At 34.5% G+C, this 15,097-nt stretch overlaps 1 protein-coding gene across 3 annotated transcripts; it reads right to left on the bottom strand.

The window, feature by feature from the left end:
• Nucleotides 1–1,566: 1,566 nt before the first annotated feature.
• Nucleotides 1,567–14,962, bottom strand: KAN (Homeodomain-like superfamily protein). 3 transcript variants are annotated; one of them, XR_015179742.1, is made up of 7 exons: nt 13,649–14,962; nt 13,426–13,502; nt 12,860–12,905; nt 12,343–12,502; nt 4,801–4,866; nt 3,088–3,181; nt 2,168–2,215 (listed from the first exon to the last, which is right to left on the bottom strand). XR_015179742.1 is itself a non-coding variant. In XM_086447228.1 (6 exons), the coding sequence occupies exons 1-6, from the start codon at nt 14,418–14,420 to the stop codon at nt 2,111–2,113; spliced, it is 1,251 nt and encodes a 416-aa protein (XP_086303354.1). In that variant the 5' UTR covers nt 14,421–14,961; the 3' UTR covers nt 1,567–2,110. The 3 variants fall into 3 exon arrangements, 2 of the variants coding, with proteins under 2 accessions (XP_086303354.1, XP_086303353.1); XM_086447228.1 differs by lacking the exon at nt 4,801–4,866 and having other exon boundaries at nt 1,567–2,215; nt 3,088–3,178; nt 13,649–14,961; XM_086447227.1 differs by lacking the exon at nt 4,801–4,866 and having other exon boundaries at nt 1,567–2,215; nt 13,649–14,959.
• Nucleotides 14,963–15,097: the final 135 nt, after the last annotated feature.

Below are 15,097 nucleotides of genomic sequence, written 5' to 3'. Positions count from 1 at the left end.
TTTGACAATGAAAAAATTGACACCTTGGTTCATCAAATTTTATGAAATTTGACGGCTTTGGGCTGTCAAATATAGGTTTTTTTTTTTTCACATTGTGAGCATTGAGATGGACGAACAAGTCAACAAATCCACAAATTTGTTGGTAAGATTTAATCAAATCACTCCTTTTTTCAAATTTTTTCTTCTTCTAATTGTTCCTCAACCTTGCCCCATAGTTATTGTTTGTTCAATAGCTTTTTGTGTTGTATAGTCTGTGTATATGTATCACTAATCCTTGAAATCACCATGTATATCCAGATTGATAACCTAAGGAAGGACTGTTGTTGATGATTTTAAAGAGAGGCTTAAGAAATTCATTGGAATTCCAAGGCTTAAGGGACTGTAGTATAGTCCACACTTCAGACTGATCAAAGATCATGGAATTCCAAGTGATAGTCTCCAAGCACATACTTTATCAATTTCTAAACAAAATCTAAATAAAGATTGAAAAACCAGTACCTTTGATTGGCGTGAAAGAAAACACAAATAAAATCAATCCCCAAAAAATAATGCATTAACAAAGAAGAAGCCAGTGGAAGATGAATAAATCCCAAACCGTATGGTTACTTTAATGAAGTGCAATTAGTATTTTTGTAGTCAAGTTTATTTTAAAAAAAAAATCATTTTTTAAGGTTGGGGTGCAACCAACAACTATAGGTGGGCAACTAATGGGTCCCTAAAAGAAATGATAATTGACTGATTTTTTTTAGTGTGATTACAAGACCCTAATAGGGTTTACAGAGAATCTTAAATCTAATCCATATCTACATAAATCTTGTCACTTCCTAATTCTAATTTTCATGAGGTGATATAGTGTGTCAAAATACACCTTATTAGAATGCATCATATGGTAATATTCTAACGAAGAGGGCATTCATGAAGGATTAGATGGATTCACCTATTGTTGAGCTTGAAAAGTAAGAGATGTTCCATATGTAAACTTTATTCTTTTACAACAAAATTTTCTTCATGTGCATATGAATTCTAAAAAGGGAGATATATGAATTGATTTGAAGATTTTCTTCATGTGCATATGAATTCTAAAAAGAGTGAACAAACGGGGATGCTGAATTCTCGACTCGATTGGGATCAAATGCTAAGAGTTTATATTTCATTCTTGACGAGAATTTTATTCCGCAAGAGCGTGCAAGAATTCTTGTGGATGATGCAATATGTAACTGCACTTGTATCAGTTTGATGAATTTATTTATTATTATTATTTTTTTGGGGTGGAAGTGACCGAGAAAAAGAAAGAAATATAAAAAAATAATGATGAGAATCAAATGCCTTTAGCATAGGCCAGTTCATGATGTTCCATCAATAGATTTTAACAGGTTAAGAACAAAACTTTCCTTAAAAAAAAATTGGTAATGGAAAATGTTGCTCCCCACAATCACAACAATATCAGATTTGGGTTTTGAATGGTGTGAATTGCATGCAAAAGTACAAGTTATTATTCACCTCTTTAAAAGCATTTTTATGGAGGCACGTCAATGTTCAATCAAAGAAGAAAATTTGACACAAAGATACCTCAAAGTCAAGATTTCACACTATATAAAGCAAATGTCCCTACAAAAAGATGTAAAAAAAAGAGAAAGAGGATATAATGGAGATAGCGTGATTCCTTTCCTTTCTACTTTCTCTACTTGCATGCAAGTATGGCCCAAACAAGACTGCAGCTTTAGCCACTAGAAGACCTAGAAAAAAGAGATGAAAATATGTGTCCCATCTTCATCTTCATGAACTACTAACATCTTCATCTTCTCTTTATCTCAAAGATGCAACATATTAAGGTGAATGAGATACATCTTTCATTATTATTATATCTCTTCACAAACAAAGGTTGTGGTATGAGACACATAATCATAAATGTATCTTTTGTATTGATTTTGAGTGACAATTCCAGAATTGGGTTTCCCCCTTTTTTAGTTCACCTTAATACATTGCATCTCTATATTCTAACATTTCGAGATTGAAGATACATTTTTCATCACTATCAACTATGTGCCAATATATATCAACCAATGCCAACTTAAGATCATGAGTACTATACTCCAGTGAATGAGTCATCCTATTTTCCATGCCAGTCCGGTCTTCCTAAGGTAAATTCCAGGCTTGGATTCGTGTTGTCTGCTTGAGGCCGTAGAAATAATTTGGATCGAGTGAAATCACTTTCCTGCAATGATTTGAATGACTTGTTAGCCCAGGTCAAATTCAATTTAAAATACAAGATTTATGTGGTTCAGGCATATGTTCACTGATGTGAGATGAGAGAATTTCCTCCCTTTAAGATGATTTCAACACCCCAATCCGAAACCCACTCCCCTGAAACCCAAATTAATGCCACATTTCCCCTTGCTATCCCTATTAGAGTTTCGTTGGGTTGGGGGCGTAGTACCCAAACCCCTGGGCAAGGTATTTGACGTACATTACATAGGGACATCCTTAATGTTTTTTTTTTTGATAAGCAAGTGAGAAATCTATTAAAAGGAGAAAGGGAGAAAGGGAAAAAAGGCCATTACAGAATCCTAATACAAGGGAGCTCCATTAGGTCTCCCAAGTAAGAAGATTTTGCTAATAATGGAAAACTATGAAAAGATAAAACAAAGCTGAATTAGCCGTTCGGGAAGCAAAATTAGCCAAGCCATCAGCCACTGAATTTCCTCGCGAAAGATGTGATTAATCTCCCAATGCACATCTTTCGAGAGAAAAAACTTCGAAGAGGATCAGATCCATTTCCCAAGGGGCGGCACCGCATTTTACAGCTTCAACCACGAGTTTAGAATCAGACTCATTTTAAGGGATACTCCTTGAAGAGGAATAAGTTTGAGGCCCTCAAAAAGACCTAGGAACTCAGTCTTATTGTTTGTCAAAACCCTAACTCTACATAATTTGGTGGATCATTGTACATCTTATCGAAGTGCATTATATTCTAATATTCTAGCACATATGTACATTTATATATATATATATACATACATGCATTTATAGGACTTGCTTGAATGTATATTAAAACGTGGAAATGAAACTTTGAGTGCAAGTCAGTACCTCAAGTTGGTGTCCACATGATTGTTGAGATGAGAAGATTGCCTGTCTAAGGCTGTCCATGTCGTCAGAGTTAGTTTGTAGGGAAGCCCCTCTACTGAAAGGTTCAACAAATCATCGAGTAAAACATACATTTTATCAATTATTTTGGCTGAAAAATGATTTTCTATTTAGCATGAAAGAAGAAAAAAATGTGGAACATGTCACATTTTAATCTGGTAGCACCTTCAAGAAGTTAAATGGGTTCCTATAGGTATAGTAAAGAACAATTACGTTCATTTGTTATAACTCTAGATTTCTTTCATGGTCCTTCACTGTTTTCTTGATCGATAGGCTGGGGTTTTACGGGACTCAGCTCCACCCTTAATTGAAAACCAAAATCACAAGGAGAAACATACGAATGCAGTTACGAGAAAGATTGTCACTAAAAATATCAACTACCTCACTTGGAATAGAATCACAGTCCACCAAAACAAGGAAAATATGACCATGGGAAATAATATTGAAGAAAGGCAGAGAGAACAACAAAGAGATAACCAATTTAAACGACTAATTTCGATATTTTAAGCAACCCTTTTGTTTTAAATGAAGATCTGTTATTCTATTTATGACTCTCCTCTACATGAAAATCAACTCAGATGGGCCTAAGATAAAATGGAACATATTTATCTTTTGTTATGTTTCGTAAATTTTGAACCAAACTACATGGCTTTCATCTTTAGAGATTAGAGAATGGATTAAATTAGATATGTTGCAGCTTAGAAGCTGAAGAGCTGGTGTGAAAACTTAAAAAATAAAGGAAAAAAGCTGTACTAAAGAATGAAATGAGAGATCTTGATCATAACAAACCGGATTCAAATGGAGGTGCATGGTCTCAAATTGCATTACCAAATACCAATATCATATCCTTGGGGGAATTTTACAAGTAGTTGTTAAATTTCATGAAATTTATGAAATAAACAGCATTTTCTGAATAGTTAACTATACAATAATTTATTCTTGAATTTTATGAAAAAAAAAAAAAAAACGGAAATGTTTTTCCATGGAGGGAACAAGGGCTTTTGTCAAAGGCAGGAGAATGAGCAGATCTGAAATAAAAGATCTAGAACTTGATCTTAAATTGTGATTGGTTCTGTTACCATGCAAAGATGATCTGGTGTATAAGCTACATATATTATCATAGTGCATTATATTTAATACTCAAATGGAAACAATCCACCAGAGTTGAATCATCATCAAGTAATAATTAAAGAATTAAGCGTAGGGCGGTTCAATGGTCTATTCAACACATGTTCAGGGAGGGCAACTATGTGGTTGACACGTCAGCAAACCATAGCTTCTATATTTAAGGTGCCTCTTTGATTAAATCAGAGTTAGATGAGTTAGTGCACCGTGATTCTATATCTACAGTGTACTCGATGAGTTAACTCTTTACAATGAATATTGAAATAAAATATTTTCTTATAATTGACTCTATAGAGATAAATCATAATCAAACTAACTACTAATCTTAATCTCATCAGAGCACAATATCACAATAAAACCTATGCAAACAATGCTCCACAAAGAAGGTTTCCTGAAATTAAAAGCTCAAGATTTAAATATGTAAAAGAGGAGATCACATGTTCCAGGATAAAATTTTTAATTTTTGCAAATTAAGCAAGGATTGTGTAATTAATAAGAAACAAAATTACTAAAAGGAGGAAGTGAGCTCACAGGGCAAAGTAAGATCATTTTCCTTTTCAGCTCATTCATTATATGCTTGGCTATGAGGTATTTTTGCTATTCCATCACATAGAAAAGGCATAACTTTAATTAGTGTTGAAGTGAGTTTCTTTTAAATTCTGAAAATGCTAAGAGATGGACTAAAGTTCAGACTTTAGACTATGCATGGTACACCTAGGTTTATACTATAATCATCCATGAGAATAATGTAATTCTAAAAGCTAATTACAAAAGTGACAGAAGATAGACCTCAAAAGTAGACATGCATTATCGAAAACAATTCAGTATATTGACTCTCATTAAGAGAAGGGTAATCTATGGATCTTACTCATTTGATAGCTGACACAAAAGGAACACCTAGTGGGAGGTGCCTTTATCAAATTGATTTCTTTCTTATTCTAATATTCAACCATATGGAATGATGCATAATCCAAATATTACACCCCTTTTCACTTTGTATCGTAGTTTCATCTAATACATCATTCCTTAATTAGTTATAAAATAAGTACAATAACTAGTATATGAGATACATGCATCATTGCTCAGGTAAGTAGTTTCGGATACCATTTAACATCGTTGAGGTAAAAGCTTGAGGTAGTTGTTCAACTTGGCATGCATTATTGAGGCAATGCTGACACTCTATTAATGCAGTGTGTCCATGAATGATATCAGATCTGACAAACTTTCATGCTAGTAAATTGATCTGAGTTAGATTGTGAAGGAAAGCTAAATGATTGGTGAGGATTTAGGCCTTCACCTCTATTTGGAGTGCAAGATTAAATATCCACCAATGAAACTGTTTTTGTGACCAATACTAAATATATACTTGGCTCCCAAATAACGCAAGAGACCTATCTTGATAGGTACAAAATTAAAAGATAAGGATTGAAGATTTCTTCCAAGTTGATCATCTATGCATGCATGACATTCTTAGATAGTGAAACATATATACATCATGCTAGCGCTAAATTGATCCATCGACTAGAGAGTAGTAGTTGATGGGAAGAGTGAAGAATATCAATGATGCCAATAAGTATTTGGCTCTTAAGAAGGATTAGAAAAACGAGTCTTCCATAATAGTTAGTTTGAACGGTTTAGTTTTTATTGAAACTGTAAAAACTAATTAATGTTTCTTGCAATTTGGGATGTGAGTACATTAGCCTTACAAATTTTATATAGACTGAGAAGAATCCAATATTAAAAGACAATCATTCTAATATAATAGATCTATCAAATTGATCTTAACTGATGCTAATCTAAATTTTTGAGAAATGTGGTAAGATTCACTGAAGCAATTACGGCAATTACGTAGTGCATCTCATGAACATTATTATAATGGACCTAACTAATCTCTATCAGCCTCCCGCAATCCCATTGTACTTCGAAGAAGGAACTTGCAATCGGTTACATAGAACAACAATACTTGATCTTAGGAAGTGATGTTTATGGATGGTTGTGAACACAATCATGGTTGCATCCTACTCATTTTGAGTTTTTCATCAGAGCCAATGACTCAGTAAATCTATCTGTGATGATTTCTCTCAAGAGCATACACATTAAGATCATGTGGCTTTGGCAAAAAACTCTCCTTGGAGAGGTTTCACAATAAATCTAATTTATGTCTATCTCCCCTAACTTATCTTTATCAGAAGCAATGCTGGCAATAGAAAGAAAGGATAATGAAGGATTCTGAATGTAGGAGTTAGGCATGATTTGGTTTGCCCTGGAGGATGGTTCAGTGGTAATCGTGGAGTATAATCGAATCCAAAAGCTTTAACAACTCAACTTATAATCCTGGGTCAAATAATCAATTGATCAATTTGATACCTGAACAAAGGTTTTAGAATTAAATGATATGCTAGGAATGTTGGAGATAGATAGAGAACAGAAATAAGGAGAGGACTGGGAAGTTCAAAAGCTTAGGGAGAATCATTGAAGGTCAAAGATAGTCCCTATGGGAGACCTCTTGTCTTATATAACGACTATATAGTAAAAGAGGAAAGATAGTAAATTTTTTTTGATGGGTAAGTTGGATTTGAACCCACTACCTCAAAGTTGTTTTGCAATGTGTCAAACCAACCAAGCTGTAGGTCTAAGCCTGGAAAGATAATGAAGTAGAAGGGTATTTAAAAAAAAAGGGGCACAAGAGAAAAGATAGTAAAATTAGAGGGATATCATTGAAAAAAGGGAGAAAGGAGAGGAAAGACTCTAAAGTTGAAGGGGTGAAGAGGAAAGACAGTAAAATGAAATAGTGTGAACCCCACTCCACTATATCTAACTGAGACATTTATACCACATTACTGTAACTGGAGTAGAGTTCACCATTGTGTTTTACTATATAGATTCTAATTTACAAATCTATTTTTTTAAGAAAATAATGTATTTTAACTTCATAGTATCTAGAGGCATGAGTTGCCAAAACATCTGCAGCTCTCCTTCCGTCTTTGAAAACATAAGAAATCACCTAGCTGAGGTTTTGAAGTTTGTTAAAAGCTACTTTCAACAAGTGCTTATGGTCCATGAAATCCACTCCCTTTCAATGGTCTGACTAGTAACATAGAGTTTACTTCCACTATGATATTATTCCAATCATTTGGAGTAGGATTCAGCTTCAAGGTTTTGAACTCTACAGCATTATTTGACAATGTTCCAGATGCCTTGCTGAATTCACCTATCAAGTTGGCATTAGAATTCTTGATAATGTCACTAATGCAGGTAGAATTCAGATCAAAGCCAATGGATCCTTGACTAGCACTACAAAGAAAACTAAAAATAATAATAAATCTACACCTGATACAACTCAAGAATTGTGGGATCAAGTTCTCATATTTTCCCAAACTCCAAGGTAACATTTCTAGAGTGAGAACCAACCCCAAGGTGTGTGGTAAGTCCTCACATTTATTAGTTGTTTGTTGTAGGTTCAATGAACCTTGAATTTTCATCCAGCTGAAGTAACCTCCCACTCTTCGATAAGAATTCTAAGGCCAAGCTTCAAATCCTCAATTCCCTCAACAATACTCCAGATGTAAAACGCCCTTTCCACATGGTGTGGGACTTCTTCACCCTACCTGCGAGCTCACTTATTCATACTCATTGGTTGGACTAAAATGAGGCTGAGGCGGAACTTCTGATTGTAATATTCCCTCTCCCGCACTCGCAAGCTACTTGGACCAGGATTTCCCAAACTTGAGCCATCAATATTGATTTTCAACCAGCCATCAAATAGTCTATATCAACAAATAGTTCTCATCTAGATATTATATTATTTGAGTATCCATTAAAAGAACAAAAATCCTCTTACCAATAGACTTGTTGTTGCAGTCCATAAAATACCTCCTCTACTCCTTACACCATGGGTTTGCTAAGCACAATCCATCTATATTCAATTTAAACCATCAACCACTAAACCAACTTAACAGTTACGATTTTAGGGAACTTCGCTTTATCAATCAGATTTTGTACATATTAAGCCCTCTATCTTGCTTCATAAGCTGAAAATGATCAACCAACTTCTTTACAAAGTATACGAGCTTTACAATTTTACCTTGTTAATTATCTTCTGGTGATAAGTGTTGATCATAGGATTTTCCTTCGAAAATTACTCTATTGGAGAATATTTCCTCTTGAATCTCTCAAGACAATATCAGAAAATGCTAGGTACATGGCAAATATTGGTGATTAAGAGGATTTTAAATTGCATACATTTGGGATTTATATGTGGCACACTCCTCTATTATCTTATTTTATTCTTAAACACGAAAGAAAATTTTACCCTGGGTTCTAATAATCATCAGATATCGTACTTAATCAGCTCCACTTTCTAATTCACTAAACATATATCGTAGGATTACCATATCCAAAACTCCTCAACAAAGTATTTCTTTTGTAAAGTTTAGTCACGCTCAACGTCTTGCATGCTTTTTTATCTTTAATAATATTAATAATATCTAACTCTAGATGAAATTTCTACATTTCAATTAACTAAACATGTCAAATATTTTCCATGGGGAGCTTGTAATCATGGAGAAATCAATAGTAGGTGTGGGTTCCACTCATCGTCCTCAACAAACGAATGACGGTAGGCTGATTAGAAAAATTTCCAACTGTTTTGGGAACCAGAAATCTTCCTTCAAGAAGAGAATATTGTTGTGGAGAAAAAACAATAAGACATAAGAAGCACACAATGCAAAATAAATCACAAAACACATGCATAGAGATTTACGAGATTAAACCTTTATGAGCTATGTCCTTGAAGCGATCGATGGTCTTTACTATCTCAAGAAAATGGTGGAAACCAATCAACTATGGGCATAATTAAGGTGGAGGCTTGCTACTTCAAATATGGGGCTAAATGGCAAAGAAGTTGATGTGGCACTTATTATGTGGAGGTGCACACATAGCCATAGATGCTTTTCACTCCTATCCCGATGAAAATTATCTATGGTTCGGTATAGACATCCACGTCAGCAATGTGAGAATCGATGTCAATTTTAGTGTTATTAAAGCATTTTCCAATTAAAAAAAGGAGTGACATGGAAATTTGTGAAGTTGAGGTGGAAGGGGAGATCTTAGAAGATCATGCATTCAGATTGAAGGAGATTTCAAGCAAAGATTTAGGAACACGGGAATCTTTTAATCATTTTGATTTGAATGGAAATCCTATTTTGGATATTTGAAAACTGCCCAAGTAGAGGGAAACTTACTTAAGTTTTCCAAGAAACTCAGCCCATTAAGGAAGATCATCTCAACCCTTATTGAGGCCACGTGTCCATGAAAGAGGCGATTAAGGGAAAAAAATCAAGAAATATCACGGATTCCTCGATTTAGGGAGAAAGTTTCTTCGATCAAGGAAGAAATAGTAGAAAAAGGAAACAAAGAAAGAAGAAATCTTGATTGCATTTTAGGATCCTCGACATGTAAGAGGTCTAGAAGTTTCAAGAGTGATGAGGAACCCCACGGTTCATCATGAATTCAGCTATATATTGTGGAATGTGAAGAGGCATTCTCAATGTTCCAACTGAAAGAAGATTAAGAAAAGGTTAGTAATCAAAATAAACAACTTTTTATTTCGTTTACTAGAACCAATGGTCATAATCCATTGTGTTTCTTTAGTACGAATTGTGGAAATAATTGGGGTTCAATTTGTTTCTTTTGATGATTTGTATTTTATTTTATATAGGACTTTTAAAGATTCCAACTCTAATTTATTTTAAGATAAGAAATGTTAATGTTAATATTGGTATGATCCAAGGTGTATGCACGATCACTAATAGAAGAAGTTTGTATGGAAAATTTTAATGTTATTTTCTATGGAAGCCAGTTCATTTGGTGTAACAACCAACATGGAGAGGCTAGAATCCTAGGTTATATTGAACCTTTCAAAAAAAAGAAAAAAAATAAAAATCCTAGGTTAGATTGAGGCCTATTCTCATAAGAGTGGGGACCATAATACATAAAGTTTTCCATGTTGCGGGGGTTGACTAGGCTATAAGCTCTATTAGAGGAATCTGTGACTCAGATTAGTACTTGGTTAGGAGATAATGGTGAAATGGGTGACTATGCAGTTAGGGAGTTCAAATAACCTGAGTGTTATTCGATTTAGGGTTTCTAGCTAAGAGGGATTTTTCAAGTTTGTTTTTTCGAAGATATAAGATGGAAAGATTGTAACCTTGGTTTTCACAGAAATTGTAGAAGCAACACATCTTTCATGGATGTAGGCAATCTTAGCCAATTACATAAATTCTATATCTTATTCTCTCTCCTTTTAATTTGCATTATTAATTTTTTATTTTTGATTGTTATGGTCGTATCTCACAAGTATTTTTCTACAATAAAATGTATTGGAGGGTGAAGTTGACAGAAAATTATGGATCGAATTCCTTTGGAATAAGTATATAAAACAAGACATGTCTGGTGTGCGACCTCTAAACCAAGTACTTAAAAAATGTGGAAGAATACGATGAAACTGATGCAACCTACAATCTGAGCTACTAGAATCATTTATGGGCATGGGAGCATCACATACTTTATCACAACTAGATTGGATTGGGGCCATTGCCAGAACGATACCTAGACATCCTAGGAAACATGATTATCTCAGTAGCACTAGAATGCTACTAGAAAATGGACGATGGAATATGTTATGTTTATTATGCCTTGTATTGTAATGGCAGAAAGGAACAAGTTTTTTGGTAACTTTTTTACTCAATTATTAATTATCTACCCCAAAAAACATAATATAGTCATTGGGAAGGAAAAAGTGTTGTTTACTTTTATGTTTATACCTCAGATTGAGAAATCTACTACTTTATAAGAGCTGTAATCACTCTCCAATGTATGTAAAAAAATTCAAATCTTGTGTTCTTGGTTTATTTTCATTAGAGTAATGCTGAAGTAACCTCAAGATTGTACCTCATATCGCACATTTCATCGAGATATGAGTAAAACACATCTATGGTTTCTACACACTTCTACATCAGGAATGTGTGATATGAGGTACAATCTTTAGGTCACTCCTTTCACTATGTACATTGTACCTAGAGGATTTAATCCATGGAGTATTAGAAACCTATATGGAAGATGTGTTTACAAGAAAATTCGAAGTGTTCTGAATACCGTCCAAGCCTAAATGGTAGAATGCTTTGGGGTCCCCCTAATGGAAAATTCAGCTGTGGTAGTTTCCCCTAAAATGAGACAAAATAAAATAAAAATAAAGGGAAAAAACAAAGAAAGAAAAGAAGATAAAAACATTAAAACTATTAATCCTTCTTAGAGAAACAAAAATTTCTTAAGGCATCTATTGAACTACAAGTAAACATATTTCCAAAGTTACTAAGGACTCAGAATATTAATATTGTACTCTCTCGTTTGTCTTACATGAAAATATTACAGTAGATATATGTGTAGGGGAAAGATTTCTTGATCAATCTAGAAACTATTTACGGTTGAAAATTAACCACTCCTATGTTAGTATGGTGCTCCAAACTGCACCAGATTATTGCTCTTGGTATAGACAACCGTACGTGATAGAAGTAGAACACGACAATGAATAATACATAGACAATGAAATATATAAATAAAATATTAGACGGAATAGAGTAGAGTGCCCAAAGTCAAGGATGGCCTTTTTGGTCATATGTGCAAATGAAGCAATATAAAATAGTTAATAATAATTTTTAAAGAAGAAAAACTAAAGAACAGTGGTTGCTTTATCTTTCCATGTATGCTTGATGCTTTTAAAACCAAAGAAGCTAAATATCGCATCTCCAAAGAAAATCTGAAGAAAGAGAAAGTAAGCAAAGGCTGTCACAAGAACCCTTTTATTCTTAAAAAAGAACAATGGAGGACGTGGGTTTGCATTTTCAAAGCTAAGTTTCTCATCCATGCAAAAGTAAAAAAAAAAAAAATAAATAAATAAAAGAAAAGAAAAGCAAGCATTTATACAATCAAATCAACGTATCTCTATGTTGAAAATAGATGGTAGATGATGAAGAACAGAGATAAAGAGAAAGAGAGAAACAGATGTTATTGTACCTAGAGGATTTACTCCATGGAGTATTAGAAATGTAATCCATCTCTTGTTGCAAATACCCATCTGATGATGATCCTCTTCGATCGATAAATGGCCCTAAATTTAGATCGTTGGCCACAGTAGTAGCCGAGAATTCTTCTTCTCCCGATCCATCAGATTGGCCTTCAAAGGGAAAATAGAAATCAATCTAGAAGTTTTGTTTTTTTGATGAATGGGTTTGTGAGAGATGAAGGTTCAAAAAGAAAATAGAAATCAATCTTGAAGTTTTTTTTTTTTTTTGTGATGAATGGGTATGTGAGAGATGAAGGTAATAGAGTTATTAGATTTGGTGCAACGTAATAAGGTGTAATAAGCTTAATCTTCTCTGAAGATGATCTGGTGTAACAATGTGCACCTTATTAAATTACATCATATATATCTAATGATTTAATAGAAGTGAAAGAGAGGGATTTCAAGATGATTAAAGGAAAGATAAGGTATGGCTGATAAAAAGGCTGAAGGCTAAGCAATACGAATTACCTGATGAAGCTGCAGGTTTGTCAGTGGTCTTAACAGTTCTATACATCTGCAAAGGCAAAGGAAGCAAAGACAATTAAAGAAAAAAAACAAAGCAAAAAAACAAGGAAAATTCATCTCATTGCAGGTGTAAGGGCTAGCTTTAAACCGTTGGATGGTTATTGAGATTCACACCACAAGAATGGGAGGGATCAAAGAATGGTAGTGATTCTAGGGAAGACTACTCTTCAGGATGATATTATTAGTTTCCAAATCTAATCAGATGGTTTTTCTCTTTTTATGTCTAATAAAATCTTTATTTTTTGGGTTCTCTTGGTTTCTTCATTAATCACGAGGTTGATGTTTGGTAAGGTCAGTATTATTGAGAAATGATGACAACTTTTTCTCTCATCATTCCTATTCAAACTCTCTCTCCACTTTCTCTCTCTAGGAAAAGAAGACGCCTAGTTTCAGAAGAACAGACTTATCACCATTCCTTCATTCATTCATTTACTACTCCATCGGCTACTGTGCCAGAGGGATTGATGAAATTCTTACCAGGAGAGAGAGAGAGAGAGGAAAATCAATACCTGTAAATGGCTCTTAACATGAGCTAATGTGAGATCTTTTACATCCATAAGCTCAAGAACTGATTTTGGAGTAGCCCCTGAAACAATACCCCATTCAAATATGTAAAATTAGAAAGAAAATTAACAATCCCAGGACTCAAAATATTATACATAGATCACAATCTAAAGAAATTAAACTCACAAAAAAAAAAAAGAGGAAAAAATGTGAGAGAAGTTGTTTTACTTTCATGGCCACCAAGGAGATCAACGGCGTGGACGAAGCGAGCGTGGAGAGTACTTGTCCAACGCATTCGTGGCGCTCGCATACTCCTTTTTGTCGGATACCTTGATGAAATTCTGGATCTTATCATTCCATGAGAAGCTTCTGATGTACCCATTCCAAACTGATGGTGGTGATGATGAAGTTGTTGTGATTTGAGTGATTCCGGTGAAAACCCATTAAAACCATTCATCCTATAAATTGGTGAAGATGAGTGCAAAATCGATGTGGGGTCTAAGTTTCCACCCATTAAAGGAGAAAAAGAACAAGAAGAAGATGGTTGATAAACCATATCTCTTGAATGTTCTAAAGGCAAGAAAGGGAAAGAACGGTGTTGATAGATTGGAATCCCTTTAATCGGTGCAAGCCCATCGGATACATCAAGTAGTGAAACCCCATGATTTAACTGATTTAATCGATTGTTGTTAGGATGATGGAGTCGATGAAGTTGATGAAACCCATCATGTGGTTTTTCTTGAAGAACTTCATCTTCTACTTCACCTCTCCTCATGAAATTTCGCCTCCATCGATTCTCAACTTCCGAACCATTCGTCGGACTTGCTAGTGATAGATCGGTGTAAGCTTGAATTCTCACAGAGTTATCGTTATTGCACTTGAAACCTTCACTGTTATTATTGCAAATCGAAGAAGGACCACTGTTAGGAGGGCTAATGTGCAAGGAAAGGTCGGGCGTTGGCCTTGGAGAAGAATCGAAGAAAATCCCTTCAAGGGGCATTTTCTTTTCACTCGATTATGATTGAAACCTCGGTGTTTCTTCGTACTAAATTGATTAGTAAAAGAAGGAAGAAATTTAAAATTTTCAAGTTGGGTTTTCTTCCTTGTACTCTCCGTGGAGTATTATGAAGAGGTTTGAGGAGATAACACCTGGGTTTGCTCAAATGATTGAAAGGTGAGCCTAAAGAGGATTTAAGGAAAGACTCTTCTCCTCAGCAGCAAACAAGCTCAAGAGTCAAGGAAAGAGAGAGAGAGAGAGAAAAAAAAAATATAAAATGTGAAGAACTTGGAAAGGAGGAAGATTTGGGTCTGTATTCCTCGAGAGTATATCTCGGAAAATGACACTCAAACAAGATGAGAGAGAAGAGTGAGGATGGAAGCTCTCTCTCTATCTCCACCCTTTTGTCTACAATAGTCAAACTACTGAAAAGCAGCAAATATTGGCACTTCAGATTTCCTTCCCGGAGACGACGGGTTAAAATATAAGAGAGAGAGAGAGAGAGAGAGTGAGAGAGAGATGGGTAGCGAAGAGGGTGGGGGAAAAGGAATCACGAGTTTTTCTATCTCTACCAATGTTTTGACTCCACTCCGATTTTCATTTATTCGAGTAAACTCGTTGACTCGGACATGTCAATAAAGTATCTAGAAGTATTAATTTAAGAGTATTTTTAAAATTAA

This window comes from Akebia trifoliata, chromosome 7 (genome assembly GCF_017979445.1).
Source record: "Akebia trifoliata isolate Shusen 1 chromosome 7, ASM1797944v1, whole genome shotgun sequence".
In the NCBI taxonomy this organism is placed as follows: Eukaryota; Viridiplantae; Streptophyta; class Magnoliopsida; order Ranunculales; family Lardizabalaceae; genus Akebia; species Akebia trifoliata.
The sequence above is the reverse complement of the archived record's forward strand: the minus strand, read 5'-3'. Positions and strand labels throughout refer to the sequence as shown.

Excerpts from the sequence above, each read along its gene's own strand:
- KAN (XM_086447227.1), bottom strand. The coding sequence starts at position 14,420 with ATGCCCCTTGAAGGGATTTTCTTCGATTCTTCTCCAAGGCCAACGCCC. Across the intron at positions 13,503-13,648 it reads TCTCCTTGGTGGCCATGAAA|GGGCTACTCCAAAATCAGTT; the intron begins GTAAAACAACTT and ends GTATTGTTTCAG. Across the intron at positions 2,216-3,087 it reads CATGTGGACACCAACTTGAG|GAAAGTGATTTCACTCGATC; the intron begins GTACTGACTTGC and ends AAATCATTGCAG.